The 24,820-nt window shown below is 30.8% G+C and overlaps 1 protein-coding gene and 1 long non-coding RNA gene across 2 annotated transcripts; one reads left to right on the top strand and one right to left on the bottom strand.

Moving 5' to 3' along the window:
- Positions 1 to 1,947: 1,947 nt before the first annotated feature.
- On the bottom strand, positions 1,948 to 15,593 carry LOC111694778 (MTSS1-like protein). The gene is made up of 6 exons (XM_023463795.1): positions 15,448 to 15,593; positions 12,313 to 12,374; positions 11,613 to 11,686; positions 6,250 to 6,334; positions 4,522 to 4,733; positions 1,948 to 2,187 (listed from the first exon to the last, which is right to left on the bottom strand). The coding sequence occupies exons 1-6, from the start codon at positions 15,556 to 15,558 to the stop codon at positions 2,096 to 2,098; spliced, it is 636 nt and encodes a 211-aa protein (XP_023319563.1). The 5' UTR covers positions 15,559 to 15,593; the 3' UTR covers positions 1,948 to 2,095.
- Positions 15,594 to 20,507: 4,914 nt separating this feature from the next.
- Positions 20,508 to 21,879, top strand: LOC111694789 (uncharacterized). Its single transcript, XR_002763714.1, has 3 exons — positions 20,508 to 20,639; positions 20,718 to 21,518; positions 21,584 to 21,879. It is a non-coding gene; the product is annotated as an uncharacterized LOC111694789 (long non-coding RNA).
- The last annotated feature ends 2,941 nt before the right edge of the window (positions 21,880 to 24,820 follow it).

The raw sequence follows: 24,820 nt of genomic DNA, 5'->3' as shown, positions 1-24,820 counted from the left end.
CAACCACTCAAAACAACCAACCCTGGTTAGGCGGGTCCAGACTGCTTTGTAAATTGTGATTGCTTATTTGTAATATCTCATGCTTTGTAGTTGAATAAAAATATGAATGAATATGAACCAACAAAATCATATAGAAGACGGTCAAAACCCCAAAAAATCTTTAGAATCCAATAAGACTCATTGATTAAAAAATAATGACAAAAACACCTTAACCCACCTTGAAAAGACAGATCAAGGCTTGTCTCCAAAAAAGTACTTATGCCAGTAAGAGAGATATTATAAAGTGACTATTGTTTAACAACCTTTTTAACACTGTGTACTTTTCCATTTGTCCAATATAATTTTCCTTTTTCTTGTTTCTAATACTATCTTTATAACATTTCCTCTTTCCTTTCTCCACCAATTTAATTTTCATTTGACAATTTAATTTTGATCCGCTACTTTTTTCTAAATGGAATTGGAATTATAACTGAATGCATTGAAAATGTAATTTTATTATACTTTGTAGGAATTAGTATAAACGCTTATTTTGAGGGAAAAACAATAAAACATGTAACAGTAAACACCTACCGTGAAACCCGCATTATTGATAATCCTTTTTTATCCATATATATCCATGCTTATATCCCAGTATATCCATATCCAATATACATTACAATGTTTTTTAGAAACAATAAGTCTGGGATGAATTCATCATCGTTGGAGTACTAAATTGGAGACCCCATTACATCGGAGACCCGCATGAACGTCTTATTGCCATTGGAACCCCAATCTTTTTATCGGAACCCTCCAACCAAATTTTCAATGAAGATCTCCAGATTCTCATCGGAAACCACAGATTTTTATTGTGGACCCCAGATTTTCATTGGAGACCCCCAGATTTTTTTTGAAGACCCCAAGCTTTTTATTGGGGACCCCAGATTTTTGTTGGAGACTCCCAGATTTTTGCTGAAGACTCCCAGATTTTACATATATAAAGATCCAAATATAACCAATAAATATCCAAATATATCAAATAAATATCCAAATTTAACAAATAAATATCCAAATATATCTAATAAATATCCAAATATATCCAATAAATATCCAAAGGAATTGAGTTTTTGCCACAAACTCTGATTTTCTAATTCCTATAACTTTGCAACCCGTTTTCCTAGACCTTTGATATTTCAAACTATTAATTCTGTTAGATCAAATAGTCTAAGTTTGAAAAATGAAAGGCTTACATCATCAGATTGCAAAGATATAGAGGTTAGAAAATGCTAGTTTGAGGCAAAAACTCAATTCCTTTAACAAATAAACATCCAAATATACCCAATAAATATCCAAATATAACCAATAAAAATCCAAATATAGCCAATAAATATCCAAATGTAACAAGTAAATATCTAAATATAACCAATAAATATTCAAATATACCCAATAAATATCCAAATATATCCAATAAATATCCAACTATACCCAATGAATATCCAAATATATCCAATAAATATCTAAATATACCCAATGAATATCCAAATATATCCGATAAATATACAAGTATATTCAAAATCTAAGAATTGTCACGATATTGCACTAAATCTCTCCCCGAGCTTTATTGTCTAGATATTCAAGTTTTTCAAACTTTATTTAATAAAGAACTATAATCCTAAAGAAAACGATCTTCAGCAGTCAAAATCTTTGAAAAAACCAAAATTCCAAGATTTGTAATTTTTTTAAAACTAGTTTTAGAGATTTTCCGAAAACAATATTTTAAAATCATTAAAAAAGAAATTAATTAATATGCACTATGAATATGATTTTGTTGTGAATTTTATATTTTTTTTAATTACATATAAAGATAACAATGTTTCAATTCATGTTGTTACGACAATGCTTATAGTTTTTCCTGCTGAATCCATTATCTAACAAAAATGAAGATTGAAAAATGTTCCAACCTGTAACCATTAAACTATGCTGTACCTGTTCCTCTAACACCCTGTAACCATTAAACTATCCTGTACCTGTTCCTCTAACACCCTGTAACCATTAAACTATCCTGTACCTATTCCTCTAACACCCTGTGTAACCATTAAACTATCCTGTACCTGTTCCTCTAACACCCTGTAACCATTAAACTATCCTGTACCTGTTCCTCTAACACCCTGTATTCTGCAGCTAAACTTTTCCTTGTCTGTGTAAGAACTTCTAAAAAAACAGAAAATCTTTAAAGAAGTTTATCCAGGACGAATGTTTAATAATTTCTCAAGCTCCAGGGGTAGTAAATTATTCCCAGGAGAACATTATGGAGTGTTCTAGAACATATAAAACAAGAGTGAATACAGACTTTGTTAAGAACTTTTCAACCTAACTTCGAAAAGAAGGACTGTTTGTAATATATTCAAGTGACCCTCCAAGCAAAGATGAGAATGCCTGATTAACAAAGGTTTTTTCTGATCAATTATTATTTAGATATCAATGTTTATAATTTTGAATATTGACTATTTTTTAAACTTTTGACAATTTTCACAAAAGTGACTTGCAAATTTACACTGCAGAAAAACATTTGGGAATTATCAGAACTAAATCCTTTTAACAATAAAAACGGCAATATCTCTCACATTATTGATCAGATAAATATTCATGGATATTGTGGAAGACGATAGTCGGCCTCTGTAAGAGAGTTCCACAACAGTACACAGAGTCAGCTGAGAATAATACGAGGCATTTTACTTTCATCTATCTCGTGTGATATGTAAACATTGATAGTTCTCCTAAGCCTGTTAAGCTAGGCCTGTATAACTAAGTCTGTTAAGCTAGGCCTGTATAACTAAGCATGTTAAGCAGGCCTGTATTACTAAGTCTGTTAAGTTATGAGTAAATATATACTGGAATAGTTATTCTTGCGTTTTTTAGAGTCCGTTCTCATGGCCTCTAAATTGGTGACCCCAACTTTGGACAGCGCATCTGCAAAAACTTATATAGTTTATCTGTGGAAATAAGTGAAGAATAATTTTTTAAATAAAATCGTGAAAATAATTTTTTAGCATTATCTGTTAAAAGAAAAATGTAGAGAATGTAGAGAAGACAGAGAATTTGACAAATTTTTTAACCTGGATTTTTGTTTTAATAATGGTGAAAATTACAAGTAACTAAGTTGGAAATAATTTGACTTCACAATGCTTTTTCTTGAGCAACATGCAATTAAAGTAAAACTTACACCTAGTATTATTAGCTTTGGTTTTTTTTTAAACATTTAAAGAACCTCCCAGATTTTTAAAACTAAGAAATATTTTTTGTTGAAATTACTCTTCTTTAATCAAGCCTCATAGGGGAATAATTAGGCATAAAAGAAGTAAAGAAAATGTTCAGTATGAACAGTTTTGGAATTTGCAAAACCTCGAATTATTGTAGAAGTTTTACGCCGTTAATATTACAAAAGACCGTTAATGATTTCAGGAACCGTTAATTCTGTAATAAACCATTAATGGCTATGCTGTTGACGATTTTTAAAACTATTAATACTGTAAAAAAAACCGTTCGTTACCGGCCTGCGCCCTTAACGATTTCTCTAACAGTTTATGAATTGTTGTAACGATTTCTTAAACCGTTTATATTGTTATTAACTGTTAACTGCTGGGCCGTTAACGATTTCTTAAACAGTTAACGAATGTGAAACCACAAATGAAAACCAACAGTTTAAAGACACAAAGATATTTGTAAATTCGGCATTGCCATCTTTGCATGGAGGGTCACTTGAAATTTTGCTTACAGACCCTTTAAGGTTTAGTTGTTATTCCATCTTAGATCTATCAATTTAGATTTCAAATATTAAAAGATCGAGCGTGTGAATTATGCCATGAATTTAACAATTTGAAAGCATAATGTTTTGCAAGCGCGCGAGAGAAATTAATGATAAAACTCAATTAAAAACATTGATCTTTCATTTTGTTTTTAATAATTTCTATTGATTTATTCATTTTAGAGTGTTGATAAAATCTGAAGTTTAATGATTATACATCTATAAAGAAAACAAAATTTCACAAAAAAATCATTTACATGAATAACAGTGGAAAGAAATAATTTCAGACATGTTTTATTTAGTGAATTTAAATCAAATTTAAACCGGCGACGTCATGCAACGTGTTACCCATTTAGTCGTTCATAATATGATGTTAAAAATGATTGAAATGGGTACAATATTGTACTTAACTTACTGTCATGCCAAAACCGGATAAATTGTTTATATGATTTAATAGTAAAATTTACAATAATCATTTTACTCCAGTTATCAATACTTTTATTCATAGAAAAAAAGGAAAAAGATCCAAAAACCCTCGTTCTAACACGTTTATTTTTGGTTCGTTTTTTACATATATTTTCTTTCAGGGACAAAATGTGGCCTAATTTAAGTTAATCAAATAATTCAAAAAAAATTATTCTATTTGCTTTTCGTACACTATATGCCCAATTTTACCCTGGAGAAAATATAGGCAAAAAACGAATCAGAAACTTAATGCACATCACTTGATAAAACCCCACCTGAGAGTTTATCCACCTCCTCCTTGTTACTCCCGGCAGCGTTCTCCTTCTTCAACTTCTTCTGCAGCTTGTTGACTAGCTCCATCTTCCTCTTGATGTTGTGGTGGAGCTTCTTGAACTCTCTAGAGTGCTGCTTCTCTAGGTTACCCAGGCTTCTCTTCATCTCCTCACTTCTACTCCGGAGCAAACCATTTACACCGTTACATAGACCACTAGAATATACATTCATTCATTCACCTACACCCACTGCAATATTCATTTATTTATTCTTTATATTCACCCCATTTATTTATTTATTTAGGTTTCAAGGATATGGTTGTGAATCGGGCATGCCCCTTTTTTAAATGAAGGTCACTAAAAATTTCAACTACAATCCCTTTTAAGAGAATAGTAAACAAATATGCATAAAATATATGATAAATATTTAAATGAATATAATATATATTCTATTTCAATTGTATATATATATATATATATATAAATATATATACATATTCTATTTCAATTGTGAACATTTTCTCTTTGTATACATTGTAAAACGAAAACTAAAAAGTTTGCGGATTTTATCAAAATATTTAGTGGATTTTCCAAATTTAAAGAAAATTGAAATTTGTTGGAGGCTAATTTTTTAAACTTTTGAGGTCCCACATAAAATTTGGGCATGATCGGTTGAGCAATTTTGACGTTTATTGGATACGAACAAACAGACAAGCAAAGTCTATATAGATAGAAATAGATATGCATATATACAGTTTGTAACAATAAGCAATGATTGTCCTAAACAAATGATGTCTAATTATTGTCTTTCTTGACAAGTCCTCAATTAAGGTTTTTCTTTTGGTAAAACAAAATCTTTTTATATTGAAGGGACTGTAAAGGAAAAATGAAAGGGTGTATAGGCTGAAATCTAAGTTACTTAGAAGTTGATTGAAACCCTTGCGAGTTCTATCTGATGTTCCTGTCTCGAGAAATTGATCAAAAAAACTGTGTCAAATTTATACCAAAATCGAAAATTTTTGTATAAAAATAGTAAGAATAAACAGATCATATTCAGCAAATACGCAACCAATCTGTAAACGACGATATCCCAGAGGAGCCTAAGTCACTTAGGTTTGCTCCTATTACAATTTTGCAATTTTTATTTTTCATTTTTAATAGATATAATTAATATGGATTCCAGTTTTCCTGTTTCTCAGATTTTCCTCATAATTCTCGAGCATTCCATACTTTCATAGAGAATCAAACTATTGCTTCTACAATATGATAAATAAGTTCGGTCACGTGATACGGACATAATAATTATATTATCAATTCATTCTATCAAAAAGGAAAAATTATTGAATTCAAATAATAGCAAACCTCCTCTGGGATATCGTGGTTTTCAGATTGTCTGCGTATTTGATGAACATGATCTGTTCCTGTACTATTTTTCTACCAAATTTGGTAAACCCCGATTTTGGTAAAAATTTGACATAGTTTTATAAAAATTCTCGAGATAGATAAAACTCGCCCTTTTCATTTTGCCTTTACAGTCCCTTTGAAATTTTTGTTTCTAATGCATTCGTATAATTTCTTATAGTTTTGAATACTCTTGTCTTAAACTTTATTATTTCTTGGTACATCTTAAATCTTGTTCATATAGGGCTGACTAAACAACGTGAATATAACAGTGCATGACGTACAAAATCCGCGAAAATCTTGCATTGTAAATATGTTTATATTACTTACTTAGTGATTGCTGTTAGATAAGATTCCATCGCCTTGTTGTGTATATAGACCTGGGTCAGGCAGTGTCCAATATCAGGGCTAGAACCTGCAGTACAGTTTATATATCAGGGCTAGAACCTGCAGTACAGTTTATATATCAGGACTAGAACCTGCAGTACAGTTTATATATCAGGACTAGAAGCTGCAGTACAGTTTATATATCAGGACTAGAGCCTGTAGTACAGTTTGTTTATCAGGACTAGAACCTGTAGTACAGTTTATATATCAGGACTAGAACCTGCAGTACAGTTTATATATCAGGGCTAGAACCTGTAGTACAGTTTATATATCAGGACTAGAACCTGCAGTACAGTTTAAATATCAGGACTAGAAGCTGCAGTTAAGTTTATATATCAGGACTAGAACCTGTAGTACAGTTTATATATCAGGACTAGAACCTGCAGTACAGTTTATATTTCAGGACTAGAACCTGCAGTACAGTTTGTTTATCAGGACCAGAACCTGCAGTACATTTTTTTTTATCAGGGCTAGAACCTGCAGTACAGTTTAAATATTAGGACTAGAACCTGCAGTACAGTTTGTTTATCAGGACTAGAACCTACAGTGCAGTTTATTTATCAGGACTACAACCTGCAGTACAGTTTATATATCAGGACTAGAACCTGCAGTACAGTTTATATATCAGGGCTAGAACCTGCAGTACAGTTTATATATCAGGACTATAACCTGCAGTACAGTTTATATATCAGGACTAGAACCTTCAGTACAGTTTATATATCAGGACTAGAACCTGTAGTACAGTTTGTTTATCAAGACTAGAACCTGCAGTGCAGTTTATTTATCAGGACTACAACCTGCAGTACAGTTTATATATCAGGACTAAAACCTAAAGTACAGTTTATATATCAGGGCTAGAACCTGCAGTACAGTTTATATATCAGGACTATAACCTGCAGTACAGTTTATATATCAGGACTAGAACCTGCAGTACAGTTTATATATCAGGACTAGAACCTGCAGTGCAGTTTATATTTCAGGACTAGAACCTGCAGTACAGTTTATATTTTAGAAATAGAACCTGCAGTACAGTACAGTTTTTTTATGATGACTAGAACCTGCAGTACAGTTTGTTTATCATGAATAGAACCTGCAGTACAGTTTATATATATCAGGACTAGAACCTGCAGTACAGTTCATATTTCAGAACTATAAACCTGCAGTACAGTACAGTTTATATATCAGGACTAGAACCTGCAGTACAGTTCATATAGTAAATAATAAAAAAACAAATTCTTCAGTAAACACCAATCTTTAAAAGACTATTTTTAAAAAGACATTTTAAACCACGACCTTACAGGCTTACATCTAGGAAAATCAAGGTAGCCAATTTATAGATTAATGTATTCTTTTGTTGAAATTATTATGTTCTTCAATCTTCATTGTTTCTACAGTCTCAAATTCCCTCGAATTCCCCTTGACTGCAAATTGAATTTCTGGATTAGAAAAATTATCTTCTAATCTGGATTTAATTTTTAGTTTTCCAAATATTTATCTTATCTTTCAGTTTTATTTTGTCGAGATATTAACCAAACATAATATTCTCACAAATGTCATAACAATTAAGAAGAGGAAAAATTTGTTAATATCTGTTAATTTTATCAAATTTTAGAACGGGTTTTAGAGCTTTCAGTATAGTTCGATTTACTTAGTTCAGTTCAGTTTCATTTAGTTCAGTTCAGTTTTATTTAGTTCAATTCAGATTTATTTTGTTCAGTTCAGGTTTATTTAGTTCAGTTCAGTTTTATTTTGTTCAGTTCAGGTTTATTTAGTTCAGTTCAGGTTTATTTAGTTCAGTTCAGTTTTGTTTAGTTTAGTTCAGTTTTATTCAGTTCAGTTCAGTTTAATTTAGTTCCATTTTATTTTGTTCATTTCAGTACGCTTATATTCAGTTTTGTCTAGTTTTATTTAGTTCAATTCGGTTTTATTTAGTTTAATTTAGTTTGCTTCTATTTAGTTCAGTCTAGTTTTATTTAGTTCAGTTCAGTATTATTTAGTTCAGTTCAGTACGCTTCTTTTTAGTTTAGTTCAATTTTATTTAGTTCAGTTCAGTCACGCTTTTAAATAGTCCAGTTCAGATTAACAACACACATGAACTTATTGTAATGTTGTAATATATTATTATATAAATCTACATTGTACATATATGGGTTTCTCTCTCGTCCTTCCCTTGTAAGCCTCATAAAGTATACGCATCCTTAAACCTCGTAAACTACGCACAGATGCGTAGTTTTACAACCAGGTTTTGTACGCACAGATATTTTATATCCTTCCTTATACGATAGTTACAGAAAGAGGGAGGGATACAGAAGGGGAATAAGTTTTTTGGGGAGTGGGATAAATAAGAAAAGGAGGAAGGAGGGGAGACAGGATAGAAGACATGAAGAAAGGAGGAAGGAGGGGGAACAGGATAGGAGACAGGAAGAAAAGAGGAGAGGGAAGAGGATGAGAAAAGGTCCAGCAGGGGAGGGGGGGGGGAGTATGCTTGAAATATGTACGAATCATTCCCTTGAAGAATTGAGCAAACAATATTAAAATATTGCAACAAAAACAGCAAATATTAAAACAGTTTGACATCTCCAGACAGTTTTTAAACCGCAGAAAAAGACAATATTGGAAAAAAGCCCATATTTACAAGAAAACAAACAAATCACCCAACTTGAAGAAACGGTGATTTTTTTATTTCCTGCGCGGCGTAATTTTACGCGTTAGATTTGTGCGCAATGCAGTGACAATTAAATTAACTTCTTTATTTAGAGAATGATGTACGTGAATAATGGTTTTTTCCGTTTTTGCGCATTTTCACGCTGAGCTGCGTATCCCCCTCCCTCCACCTCTATATCAAAGTCTTAAAGCCTCCTTATTTTTTTAGGGGGGGGGGGGTTATTACTTCCTTTCCCCATGGCATAAACAAATAGTATTTTTACGATTACCATTTTTTTACAATTTTAAAGAATAGAAAATTAAGCTGTTAGTGGTAAAAAGATAAGAATTAAGAAGAAAAGGGTAAGCCAAGTTTATCAGTTTCTGAAAACCAATTAAAACTTGATAATCTCATGAAGAAACAACGGATCTGACAGACGATTAATACAACTTAAACTTAACTTTTCAATTCACAAAACCTTATGTGTTCCTTATTGTTAAACTATACAACAAAACCTAATGTGTTCCTTATTGTTAAACTATACAACAAAAACAGACACACAAAAATAACTACATATAAAGTAGATACGCAGATTTACATTGTAAAAAGTTCAAATTTGAAATGTTGTCCATATTATATTGTACAAATGTTGTCAATTTTGTCAAATTATCGTTAATGTATGTAAATTGAATGTAATGATATGATAAGATGGTCTGCTATGTTCTACCTTGTAATGGATTTTATATGTATTCTCCGCCCTATTCAATGCTCATTAGTACAGTAGGGAGAAACACCCTTCTAGCCAAGAAAGAAACACCAGAAAACCACATATTTTTGTTTACATTTAAGTGTACTGCAGAGTTTGTTTACATTAAAGTGTACCGCAGTTTGTTTACATTAAAGTGTACTGCAGCTTGTTTAAATTCTAATAAAGTGCAGTTTGTTTTCATTGAAGTGTACTGCAGTTTATTTCCATTAAAGTGTACTACATTTTGTTTACAATTATGGTGTACTGCAGTTTGTTTCTATTAAAGTGTACTTCATTTTGTTTACATTAAAGTATGCTGCAGTTCCTGGCAGGAATGTAAACAAACTCAGTGCTGGTCAGGGTGAGTTTTGTTTCATATTACTCCCAGAAACGGCAGTAACTTGATTTGTAAACAAATAATTTCCTGGTTTATCTTCCTTGAATGTATCTAACCCTAATGTATTGTATTTATTTATACTCTGGGTGTATTTTACTTCAGCTTGGACTTTGAGCGATATGGTGGATGGTAACAAAATTTTGTATTTTTTTGCCGAAAAATTATCCTAAAATTGGATTTTATAATGGAATTTTAAAATTCTTTGACAGCAATTTAAGTCAATAAATCACAAAAAAAGAAAGGTTTTTTTAACTTTAAGTCTTTTCTTGTATTTTTTTTGTAATAAATATATTTTATGTTTATATCTTTTCAAAGTTCAAGAGATATTTATTTTTTTCTTTACTTTACGTTAGAATTTTTAATATCAATTTAAAATTCGGTGATGGTGATGGACCAAACCTCTGTAGAGTAAAAAAGTAGATGTTAGTTCCACATTTATTGAAAATATATTTCGGTCTGGGTTGACCCTCGTCAGTTCTTGAGATTGTTTCTTCACAAAGATTAAAAACAAACTGTCAGTATGTCAAGCGTAAAATATAAAAACAATTTAAAAATGTGAATTGGTTAAAATATCCTAGGATTGTAGAATGCTCAACTTCAAAGGAGAAAAATATGAACTTTATAATTCACTAGCTTGAGAACCCAGCGTTGCCCAGGGTACTCATTGTTACTCTAGCCGTTTACCCGCCTTTGGTCGTAAATTACGATTTTAGCTTTTTCCCTATAAAAGTAGACCCATTCAACTTAGAATTTCACACCCAAGCTAAGAACAATCCCGTGGTTCTCCCGAGTTTCTTAATCAAAATTTAAGGCAAATCGGTCCAGGGATTCTTTAGTTACGATCGGACAAACAAATAAACAAACAGAGAAACAGAGGTTACAACTTTATGCACACATTATACTAGTTTGGGAACCCAGCGCTGCCAAGGTTCTTAAAGTTACTCCGCCGTTTACCCGCACTTAAACCATTTTATCGGGAAAATAAATTTTCTCTATTAAAGTCGACCCACTCAACTTAGAGTCTCAAAACCAAGCTAATAACATTTCCGTGGGTCTCCCGATTTCCCCAATCCAAATTTGCAGGCAAATCGGTCTAGGAGTTCCTGAGTTGTGACCGGACAAACAAACTTAAACAAACATACAAACAGAGATTACAACTTTATACATATAGATTATAGATAGTCCTTAAAATCGAAAATTAACCGTATAATAATTTGTACAATTTTAAGGATCTTCACTATATTTAAATTATTTTCAGCATCCTAATAAAGATTTACATTATTTTTATCTAAAACCTAGTGTATACAAGTTCAATCTTTCCCTGTACATTGCACGGTGTACAATTACATATAGCTAGAAGTTTGGCGGATTTTTAGAATAATTAGTTCCATTTAAAAAATGGATCTATAGTAGCATAAATATGTACATTGTATTGTACATATTTTTCCGAATATGGAGAGATAACCTTCTTACTTGTCCAATTGTTTGTAAAGTAAAAAATAATGATTTTTACTTACTGTTAGAATTGCTGGCCCTCGCAGCAATAACATTAAAGGATTCAAGAACAGCTGACAGGGTCTTGGAGGTCGCTCTGTACACATCACAATACATTAATATTCAAGAACTGTCGCCATCTTGGTTGAAACCAGAATTTGGAGAATAATACAAAACAAATGTTTCAAATTTGGGAATAAGGGAATTTTGTCTAGAATTTAATTCACATTTAAACAGCATTTTTGCTTGAAAATTACAAAGATTTTAAAGAACTGTATTCTGGGGCGTATCCAGGGCAGTGACCCTTCCCCCCCTAAGAAATTACATGTTTGCCGTTTAAAGTTTATGAACTGCATGTCTTTTCAGAAGCTTACCCCCTCTTAGAATAGATAGTAATCCTGCATTCAATCCTTTTTTGTTCTTCACAAAAACTGCATTAAATAATTGACAATTGACTAATTGTCCGTCTTTTGAATAATTTAAAATAATCATAATTCAGAACAAGTAAGATCTGATTGGTTTTAGTATTTTTTTTATTTGAAAGGTCAATTTATCAGCGTTAATCAGATTGTATGGTTGGTTGATTGTTTGATTGGCATATGAATTAATTGATCAAATATTTTGTAAATATGTTAAACTTGATTCTAAAAACACAAATATTTAATTGAAAAACCTTAAATAAAAAAATCTAGAATTTAACCAAAATATAAATGGACTGTTTGCCTTAGTTGTGTTTCTAGTTTTCCAGTTTGTGTAATAAACTCAGAAACCAGAGGCTGCAGGTTCTAAAATATATAATAAACTCAGAAACCAGGGGCTGCAGGTTCTAGAATATATAATAAACTCAGAAACCAGGGGCTGCAGGTTCTGAAATATATAATAAACTCAGATACCATGGGCTGCAGGTTCTAAAATATACAATAAACTCAGAAACCAGGGGGTGCAGGTTCTAAAATATATAATAAACTCAGAAACCAGGGGCTGCAGGTTCTAAAATATATAATAAACTCAGAAACCAGGGGCTCCAGGTTCTGAAATATATAATAAACTCAGATACCATGGGCTGCAGGTTCTAAAATATACAATAAACTTAGATACCAGGGGCTGCAGGTTCTAAAATATATAATAAACTTAGAAACCAGGGGCTGCAGGTTCTAAAATATATAATAAACTCAGAAAACCAGGGGCTGCAGGTTCTAAAATATATAATAAACTCAGAAACCAGGGGCTGCAGGTTCTAAAATATATAATAAAGGGATTGTTCATTGATTTGTATAAGGTATACACTGAAAAGAAGATTTTAAAATCATGACAATTTTCTATAGATTTTTCGAGAATTTAAGATAATTGATACTTTTAGAGAAAAAGGTTAATTTAATATTTATTTTGACAGGAAATATTGGGAATATTGGACCCAATGATATATTTATATATTAATGAGGTGAGAGGGTCGACCTTCTGAATATTTAATGTTAAGATTCTTTCCAGAAATAAAATAAAATATATATATTAAAAAATGGTATGGACACTGCAAACCAAGATGCTCTCACGCAAAAATCGAGCAGTATTTTGCCAATTACTCATTTTAAACTTTAGCTAGAAGCGAACGCGTAGCAGTTTCAAAATGTTTATGACTGTAAGAATGTTTATGGCTATAAAAATGTTTATGGCTATAAAAATGTTTATGGCTATAAAAATATTTATGACTATAAAAATGTTTAAGGCTATAAAAATGTACTTACTAAAGAACCTGAAAGAAATGTTTTTGACAACATTGGTGGCGAGCAGAGGGAAAGAAATTAAAATTTGATTATCCTGTTTATAAGTTAATCAACATCAGACAAATAGAATTTTTCTGGAGATTTTTTTATCTTTTTCAAGAATGTTTCTTTTAAATTATTAATAAGTACAAAATGGAATAGTTTAAAAGGGACAGTAAGCATAATTTCAAGTAAACCCTCCATGCAAAGATGACAATTCCCGATTCACAACTGTACCATTAAAAGCTTTGTCTGATCAAGTATGTGAATTAGATATCAGTTTTTATAATCTTGAAAAATGATTATTTTTAATTGTGGTTTCTCCACTGCTGAAAAACTATTATGATAACTAATCAACGTTCAAACTTATAACATATAATGAATTTTTATCCATTTTTCTGAAACACAAAGACTGCAGAAGTAATTTCTCAGAAAATACTACAGAAGAAAGCGTTTCACCTAATACCCCCAAAAAGGTAAAAGAGAAGGGACCATAGAAATATCTGTCAAAATATTTAAAATTTGAAAATGATATAATAACTTATTCATGATGCTTCTCCATCTGCAAAACCTTTAAATTGTCTTAAAATTGATATATTCCTATTTAGAACTGTTGTTTAATCAACTGTTTCTATTAAAAGCATTTTTAACATCAAAATTCTATAAGGCTGTGGCCTTAAAACCTACCGCCTAAGCAGTTATGTACGATGGTTTGATAATATCTGGAAGTTATCCCCCCCCCCCTTCTCCTCTATCACTTGTCCAATTTTCCATAGTACCTTTCTACAAGCCAGACTCCCCTACACCTCTGTAGCAATCCTAAACTAAATTGACATAACACATTGAATAAATTTCCTCGACGTGTGTTGTTCCTACCCCAATCCCCTGGAACGGGAAACTTCAGACAGAATAAATCCACGAAACTGGGTTTCATAGACAAATTTTCCATTTTCAATAATTCTATATATGCATGTAAAATGGCCAATTGCAATTGCTTATAATGTAAAATGAAAATTTTCCCGTACAAATGTACATTGTACATGTTTCATAAAAGAAGGTTTCCTTCATCAATATGCTCTGAAAGTAGAAGCACTGTTGTATCCCCCTACCCTACCCCCCCCCCCCTCAACCTTCTACTTCTCCAATTCTTAATGTTATGCTAGTTCCGGACAAGAATCCTCAGCGTCCTTTTCCCAGTGGAATTTAATAAATAAACCAACATTTAATAAATAACACAACATTTTATAAATAAACCAACATTATATAAAAATGAACTTTCAAACCAAGTTCAACCCGTACAAAATCTTGAATCACCGATTTAAAGTTAAAGATTCAGGAGGATTATAATCTATGGTGGATTATAGTTCAGCGACCTCTCCAGTTCATTAAAATCAGTCCCAGAACATTTAATTTGATTTTCAGTTTTTAGTTTTAAGTTTTTAAATGGGGAATTAAATTATTTAGCAACCAAAAGAGTTTCCAGCTCCAGGGAACATATAAATACCAAAAAACAAAGTGAGAATAAATTCTGCACAGTCGTCTTTGAAATCTCATCCTGTGTGTAACCCAATAAACAAAAAGAACGGATGTCCGGGCATGGTTTAGATTGATAAGCTTTCTTCAGAGTATTAACGTCTACATTTATCAAAATTGATGCCTCAGCATAAAAAAAACTCTATGTTTAATATTTTTTCTTTTTCTCAGCACACTTAACACACTCTATGCATAATTGCATAATTTTCTTTAATTTGTCGTGGCCGAGTGTTAAAGCATTGTTACTAAATGTTCAAAAATAAATTCTAATCTTCATTTTTATTTAATGGCTTAAAGGCAGGAACGGCTCATCAAGCCATAAATGAGCAAAGTATTATTGAGTTTTAAGCCAATTAAATCTGAATCTGAATAGCAAAGTTTAATTAAAAATGCAAAACTTCAGACCTAACTAACGATACAGCAAAGAACCTTTTAATATCTGATAAAAACATTTTTAGAATTTTCGTAAAAAGTGAAAAAAAAAAGATAATGTTTTAGTTTGATATAAATAGATGCAATAAATTCTATGGACTGGGTTATATTAAGAAGATAAATAAATCTTCACCTTTCCATTTTGGAGAATGTTCTGGAATATTCCAGCCAGCAGTTTAATCTCATCCATACTCCCTCCACTCATCTCATCCATCCTTAATATATACAGTTTAATCTCATCCATACCCCTCCACTCATCTCATCCTAAATATTACAGTTTAATCTCATCCATACTCCCTCCACTCATCTCATCCATAATATATACAGTTTAATCTCATCCATACCCCTCCACTCATCTCATCCATCTCATCCGTCAAGATACAGGGTTACCCACAAAGGATGATACTGTAAAGACAACCTGAAAGTCTTTGAATATGACGATTCCAAGGTTGAATTAAGTTTTCTATCTTAATTTTGGATCATTAAATGATTTTCAAAAGAAAGAAATAAGTTTGCAACTGCAGGAAACCATGAATATAAAGAAACAGGCAGTATAAATTCCGTACAGTCGTCTCTGAAGTCTCATTATTGCGGGTAACCCTGTACCCTACTAAGTTCAGAAATATCTAAAAAAATATATATTTCTTCTGAACACTCAATAGTCTCATTTACACTCCACACAATGGTTCACACATAAAACAATTTGTTATATATACATATTCCTAATCCAACCTTGATTAGATACAACACGGGATACTTGATCATCTAGTCTTTCAACACAACAAAATATTTGGAGCAGAAAAATATTGGAGACGAATGGAAATAATGCTAAATTGGATGGTGTAGGTTTTGTTTGGTGGAGAATTTACGGTAAAGAGTCTGTAAACGCAATTTCAAGTGTGCTTTCTTTTATATTAAGTGGCATGTCTGATTCACAACGGTACCATTAAAAGATTTATATGATCAAATATCGATGTTTATAATTTAAAAAAATAATTATTTTGGATTGACAATTGCCGATTGCGCATTTCTACTTCAGGAAAACCATGTAGAAACTATAATCACAATTAATAAATTTCCATAATATTGATCAGATAAAAGTTTCCAGGGAACCGTTATAAATCAGGCATGTTCCTCTTTAAATGGAGGTTCACTTGAAAAAACGACTACAGTCCCTTTTAAAGGATTACCGCCGGAAATGTAAAGGATATATAAAGGGAGGTAAAGAAAGTGTGAGGGAATAAGAAAAGGGGTTTGTTGAGTTTGTTTTGAATCTTGATGACAGAAACCACGAACTCAAGAACTGACGAGGACCAACCGAGCCAACCCTAATAAATGTGGAACTAATTTAACATCTACTTTGTTATACTTTGTAAGGTTTGGATCATTATCAACACCAAAAAAATGGAATTTCAGTAAGTTGTAAATCCCCTCTTCTTACTATCAAGGAACGGAATTTTTGCCACAAACTCAAATTTTCTATTCCCTATATCTTTGCTACCTGGTGGTGTAAAGCTTTGATATTTAAACTTAAATTATTTTATGTAACAGAATTCATAGTTTTAAATATCAAAGGTTGCAGATATATAGGGATTATAAATTAGAGTTTGTGGCAAAAACTCAATTCCTTGAAAGTAAGCAGAAGGAATTTAGAACTTACTGAAATAAAAAGAAAAAGAAGTTGAAATTAAAATTAAATAAAATAAAGATGGAGCATTAACAAGGTTCCCCGAGTTTGTCAAAAATTAAAGAATTTCATGGCTCGGTAGTATTGGGGGGAAAACAAAGAGGTTTATGGTGCTTCGGGCAAACTATCTCATAAATATTTGATTAGATTGAAAACAATTTAAAATGATTTATTTCAAAAATAGATGAAAAACAGAAAAGAAATTAGCTAAAGACTGTGTCTTTATGAAAAATATAAAATAAGACGAAAAGAAAAACTGTAAATCTATTGAATCTATTATCTGGGAATTTAGGTTCATTAAAAGCTCATTTAGGAACAGTAAAAATATCGAAAATGATAAAAGAAAACTTTTTAGAAATAGTTTTCCGATTCTTAACCTCAACTAAACCACAGGCTGTCATCATAAACCTTGAAGTAGAGACATTACGAATGAGAATTGTGTTGGAGATAGAAATGGACGCGAACCTTTTTTTTTAATTCGTTCATCGTTCGTCTACAACTCATTTCGTTCGTTTTTTCAGTCGTTCAGTAATTTTAATTTTAATTTTTTTTTCGTTTTTATTTAAGATTCAATTTGTTCGTCCATCATTCGTTATTTTTTCTGAACGGCACCATCGTTCACGACAAATTTCGTTAGTTTTGAAATATTTCGTTTTTTAAAGAAAAGAATGCCCGTGTCTAGTTGTGCAATAATGAGAATTTAAGAAAAGTTTTCGTTTCATTAATTTTCTGACGCTATAAGTACCGTATGTACCGTATGTACCGTATGTATCGTATGTACATTATGTACCGTATGTGGTCAGATGGTTTTTATGAATTATTTTTCAGTAAACCCTTTATAAATATATTTTACAGACGTTATATTTGATGATGACGGGTTATTGCCAGCCTTTATTATAAAAAGGTTGAGAACATTTGACAAATTAGTTAATTAAAGAGATTGTTGAACGTAATTCTAACCGATTCTTTAAAGTGCTACAAATAACTATATACCTCTTATCACCTTTTATCTAAACTGAAATGCGCAAAATTTAAACACCATTTTCTTACGCTTCGCGATCTGCAATGATGTTCGTGAATTCTCTATTTTTGGAACAAAAAACGAACGGTCTCTCTAAAAATGCCACTTTTCCGTGATGAATGATAAAAACTATGAAAGTCCCTCTAAACAGTCATTTATTTATAAGTACACCGCAAAATTCCATTCTTTTTATCAGCTCGTTAAAACCAAGATTTCACCCCCCCCCCCCCCCCCCCCCCTCTCCAGATTGATTAAATTCAAGTTCTTCTTTAAGATATGTAATACAATATACATTATCAACGGTTGAGTATATTTTAAACATTTACTACTATTTAATGTCGAAGATTTAATACTTGGTTGCTGAGTCATCAAGTTGCACTTAAATTGCATTGGTTTAAAATACTGCACCTGATGGAATTAACTGTGTTACGTTTTATATGCAGTTACGAATAAGTCTTTTATTCCTTATAAGTAAACCTTTGTTAGTAAGTTCAATATATTTGTAAGTAATGCCTGTATGTAAGTAAGACCTGTATGTGAAGAATTAAGACTTATAATGTAAGTAAACCTATGACCTGTATGTAAGTAAGACCTGTATTTAAGTAATACCTGTATGTGAGTAAGACCTGTATGTAGGTAAAACCTGTGTGTAAGTAAGACCTGTATGTAAGTAAGACTTGTATGTATGTAAGAGCTGTATGTGAGAAAAACCTGTATATAAGTAAGTCCCTTATTAAGTAAGACCTGTGTGTAAGTAAGACCTGTATGTAAGTAAGGCCTGTATGTAAGTAAGACCTGTATGTGAGAAAGACCTGTATATAAGTAAGTCCCTTATGTAAGTAAGACCTAGCTGTGTGTAAGTAGGCCCTTTATGTAAGTAAGACCTGTATGTTAAAAAAACCAGTATAGGAGTAATACCTGTATGTAATTTTGGTTTAAATGTAAGTAAGACCTGTATTAAAGTAAGAGCTGTATGAAAGTAAGACATGTTTGCGAGAAAGACCTGTATGTAAATAAGACCTGTATTTAAGTAAGACCTGTATTTAAGTAAGACCTGTATTTAAGTAAGACCTTTCTGTAAGTAAGACTTATATGTATGTAAGTAAGACCTGTAGTCTGTATGCAAGTAAATGCTTGAATGTTTAAGGTAAGTATGAAGTATGAACGTATAAGGAGTTTAGCAGTGATAAACAAGACATATTCTTCAGACAGATTAATTTAGGCCTCAGGCAACACAGGAACAAACTAGGCAACATACAGTGCATCTTATTAATTTGATGTCATTTAAAAATATGCTAAATTTAACCTGCAATTTGAAATTCAATATTCTAGTTTTCGATACAAGAGATATATCAAGGAAAACGAACGCAAAAGAAAAGATAAAAGAAAGAAAGATCTGAAACAAAGCAGGACACTTAAATAGAAAATAGAACCAAAGAATTCTTTTTTAAATTAAGAAGAAAAAAGGACAGTGAAAATAAAGAAAATAGAAAAATTAATATTCAAAAAGTAAAATTAACAGAAATTGAATAATAGAGAAACAGAAAAAGGAAGAAATAATGAAATGAAGAAAAAAATAAATAAATAAGAAAGAAAGAAAGAAAGAAAGAAAGAAAGAAAGAAAGAAAAGAAAGAAAAGACAGAAGGAAAATATTAAAAGAATGTATAGAAAGAAAGAAAGAAAGAAAGAAAGAAACAAAGACAGAAACAAAGAAAGAAACAAAGAAAGAAAGAAAGAAAGAAAGAAAGAAAGAACGAATAAAAAGAAAGAAAGGAAGGAAGAAAGAAAGAAAAAAAGAAAAGATTGAAAGAATGAAAGAAAGATAGAAAGAAAAAAAGAAAAAAAGAAAGAAATATAGAAAGAAAGAAAGAAAGAAAGATAGATTTTTATATTAATCGAATGTGTCAAGTTCAGAAATAACAGCCATGTTAGTTTCAAATTTTATAATATATCAACAATTTTTGAAAAAGTTTTAAACTTCTCAAATCTTCTATTTCATCTATTTTGAAATTTTTTAAGTTCCACGGGCAACGCCGGGCACGCTATAATCACGATTTACTACAGTGATAACCAGAGAACTGCAGAATAGGAAGACGACATTAAGGAAACACAGAAGTGCATTTGATTGTTGTTACAAAGAAAAGAGTTTAACTTGTAAGTTATAAAATCACTTATGAAGTAAAATGGGTCTGTTGACAATTCACAATTTCATTACAGGCTCAGTATGAGACCAGTGTAATGTTCCTTTGTCATTTGTAAATTTACAACCTATTTGTAAATTGTCATATATACATAAATTATAATTTGTGTACAATTCATTGGAAATGTATTTGTTTATGGATAAAAATATACAAGTAAATGAAGGATTTGTAAATTGTAAATTGTAAATGCTTAAGTGTATAATGACATTATTTTAATATTGAATAAACTAATTTGCAAATTGTAAATTGTAAATTGTAAATTGTAAATTGTAAATNTGTTAAGTGATGTGCTCACATATCCTGGATTAGATGATACTTATGAACCTGTTACTTCAAGAATAAATGCAAGCCAAGATTCTATTGTTACCTGGGTCGGCTTTCTGTTTAGATTGTGGCAAGCAAATAGCAGAGTTAGGTAAGAGTAGTATTTGTTTCATTAGGAATAGATTTTAATTATATTTAAAAAAATTTTTAATGATGATTGTTATTTCAGGCATACCTATTGATCTCCGAGGATTCTTAATGTGTGCAGGATGCAATGTTAATTCTTACACTCAAGAAGACCGGGTCAAGAAGACTAAACTGCTTGATTTTATTGCAACTAAAATCACCATTTTATCTAAATCAATTCCTGAAGTTACAGGAACAGATAGAATACTGCGTTCACGTGCAATGCAAAATGTATCTAATTTTGAGTTCGATGATCAAGACAATACTTAATGTAACAAGAACACCACAGGCCTTGTTACAATGAATACATATTCCAGAGGACATTTATTTTTTGTGACCTCTGGTGGATTTATTCGCTATTGGTAACCATTATACCGTTCTGAATCAACCTCTCAAGTTGCGATACCTACTATCAAATATCTAGAACTGTATTTGCGTGAATATGAGAACATTGATAATACATACTTGTTTTATGAGAACATGGTGAAATATCATTTAAAAATAGAAAAAAATGAGTTTTTGCCACAAACTCAAATTGTCTAATCCCTATAGGGTTGCAACCCTGATGTAAAATGTGCAAGCCTTAGATACTTCAAACTTTAATATTGATATTTTTTACAAAAATTTGCAAAAAAAATTGAATACCAGAGTTTGTGGCGAAGATGCAATGCCCTGAAAATGTATATTTCTTTGGCCATAATAATTGATATTTCATCATTTAAAGTGTAACTTGGAAAGATTGAAACTATGGAATTGTGATATGGACCAACTAACTCCTGATGCCAAACTAGGGCTGGCAGTGTTTAATTCTATATCCAGGGGAGTTGATGCCCTTCACATAAAGGTATACAAATTGAATTTTTTGAACTAGAATTGCGTTTCTTAATAAAAAGCCTCTTCTTTATTTAGAACCATGTCAGAGACAAATGCAGAAAAGATTATCCTGTTATAATTGATAATTTGAGGAAGACTTTTCCTCACCCCAATACTGAGTCTGCAGAGCAGACATTTGTCTGGCTTGGAAAATAAGAAAAAATTTTTGAATTCAATGAGCAACAGAAAACACCATTTTTTCCTCCATTGTCTTATAAAGGAACGAAATAGATATACTGAGTGGTGTTATGCCAATAACATAAAGCCTAACCTCCCCCAAGTCAATAGAGACAAACTAATGATCTCACCCTTGGATTAATCTAATATTATTTGTAAATATGTCAAAATATTTATTTATTTTTATATTTTATTTATATATTTATTTTTAAATTATATGACCGTTAGATTTGTGTATTATAATTTTTAGATAACCTATAATTAGATAAATTATGTGTGTATACTACTAATAAATCTTTCATACAATTTACAATTTTGTTCTAAAAAAATTAGATAAAAAATGCTTTTATGTTTGCCAACGTAAAAATAAGTATTTTTGATACTTATCATGGGTGATACTTATGCATTTACAATTAACAATTTACAATTTACAATTTACAATTTACAAATCATAAATTATTTTCGCCGACTAAAAAAAAATCATGGGTGATACATATGCATTTACAATTTACAATTTACAATTTACAAATTATTTTTGCTGACTTAAAAAAATCATGGGTGATACATATGCATTTACAATTTACAATTTACAATTTACAAATTATTTTCGCCGACTTAAAAAAAATCATGGGTGATACTTATGCATTTACAATTTACAAATTTACAATTTACAATTTACAAATTATTTTTGCCGACTTAAAAAAATCATGGGTGATACTTATGCATTTACAATTTACAATTTACAATTTACAATTTACAATTTACAAATTATTTTCGCCGACTTAAAAAAAAATCATGGGTGATACTTATGCATTTACAATTTACAATTTGCAATTTACAATTTACAAATCATAAATTATTTTCGCCGACTTAAAAAAATCATGGGTGATACATATGCATTTACAATTTACAATTTACAATTTACAATTTACAATTTACGATTTACAATTTACAAATTATTTTTGCCGACTTAAAAAAAATCATGGGTGATACATATGCATTTACAATTTACAATTTACAATTTACAAATTATTTTTGCAGACTTAAAAAAAATCATGGGTGATACATGTGCATTTACAATTTACAATTTACAATTTACAATTTACAATTTACAAATTATTTTTGCCAACTTAAAAAAAATCATGGGTGATACATATGCATGTACTATTTACAATTTACAAATTATTTTTGCCAACTTAAAAATAAATGATGATGATACTTAGACACTAATGCATTTACAACTATGTGTTAACAATTTACAAAATATACTTATACATGTTATTTTTTAATCTATTTACCTATGAAATATCAATTTACAAAATGGTTGTAAATTTACAAATGACAAAGGAACATTTAACACATAAACACTGGTCTCATATCGTGCCTGGTATCCACAATTTCTGTGCCTCATGTTCATTGAACTATATAAAGTCATAAATAGAGTGTAAAAGTTTACTTCCTATTCCAGAGTTTTCTGGTTCTCACTGTACCAATAACAGGTAAACTACTGCAGTCTCTATAATGTTATGTTTATGTTAAAATAACCTTGTCAACGCCGGGCACTCTAGCTAGTCAATCTAAGAATAATAATAATAATATTGAGAAAACAGAATAGGAATGATATAGAAGAGGATTTGTCTTGGGATTTGAGAAGCCCTAAATATTAAACTATTTGAATAATCCTGACTAGAGGATTTACAAGGAAATCTTAGAGAAACTATTCCAGGTATTTTATTGCAAGAATATTTGTGTTTGTACTAGGATATAGCTTGGAGACCCAGCTTTGCCTGGAGCGTTCCCAATACAAGTTAACCCATTAAAGTCTTTGCCACAAACTCTGACTTTCTGATAACTAGATCTTTCCAATTCAATGCCGTAGAACTTAGATATTTCAAACTATGAATATTATTAGATCACATAATCTAAGTTTGAAATATCAAAGGTTTACACAATCAGGCTTCAAAGATATAGGAAATACAAAATTTGAGTTTGTTACTTAGAGTCAATCCCTTCGGAATTTTTAAACCAATCTTCCGTGGCTCTACCTCCCAAATCAAAATTTGAGGCAATTAGGTCAAGCGGTTTCTAATTAATGCTCAGAGAGGCTAACAAACAGACAAAAAGTGATTTATACTTATACTTTTAGAGGGTATGTTGGAAGTAAGTCTAAAATATAGATTTAGTCTGGTTCAGGAAAAATGGGGCATTTAATAAAATTATTAATTAATAGTTTAATAATAAAATCTAAATTCCAATGAAGATGAAAACGGGTGAAAAAATTCGAAAATTTAATTTTGTCTTGGAAACTTTCTCTTGAAACAACTACATACAAGACACTGCAGTAGTCCTATACTTGTTTGATTTATATTATTATATCCACATATTCCAGAATATACTGACTTATGTCAAACTTTGAATACAGAGCTCAAAACTACATGTTTAGAGCTCAGAAATGGAAACGTATAATTCTAGAAAAATTCAAAACTAGGTTTTGAGATCGAGACCAAACATTTACACAGAGGATTTACAATTTACAAAGGAATTAAGAATTTGCCTCAAACTTTGATTTTCTAACCCGTAGACCTTAGATATTTCAAACTATGAATTCTGTTAGATCAAATAATCCCAGTTTGAAATATCAAACTGCAAAAAACAATCTCAATATATGTTTAAAGCTACATTGCTTCTGCAACAAACAATCTCTTTTATATTGCTACTGAAGCCAACAAACTATATAATACTTTAAAGCTACCAATCTACTACAGCAAAAATCTTTTTAATATGTTAAGCTACATTGCTAATCTAGCAAACATGCTTTTTAATAGTTTAGAGCTACATTGCTACATTAGCAAATAATCTCTTTAATAGTTTAGAGCTACATTGTTAATCTAACAAAGAATCTCTTTAATAGTTTAGAAATACAATGATAACAAACATGCTTTAATAGTTTAAAGCTAAATTGCGCCTCTATCAAACAATCCCTTTAACTAGCAAACAATATTTTCAATAGTTTAGAGCTACATTTCTACTCTAGCAAACAATCCCTTTAATAGTTTAGAACTACAATGCTACTATAACAAACATGCTTTAATAGTT

The sequence above is a fragment of the Eurytemora carolleeae genome, unplaced genomic scaffold (assembly GCF_000591075.1).
Source record: "Eurytemora carolleeae unplaced genomic scaffold, Eaff_2.0 scaffold9, whole genome shotgun sequence".
Classification (NCBI taxonomy): Eukaryota; Metazoa; Arthropoda; class Copepoda; order Calanoida; family Temoridae; genus Eurytemora; species Eurytemora carolleeae.
This window is presented reverse-complemented; position numbering and strand designations above follow the sequence as displayed.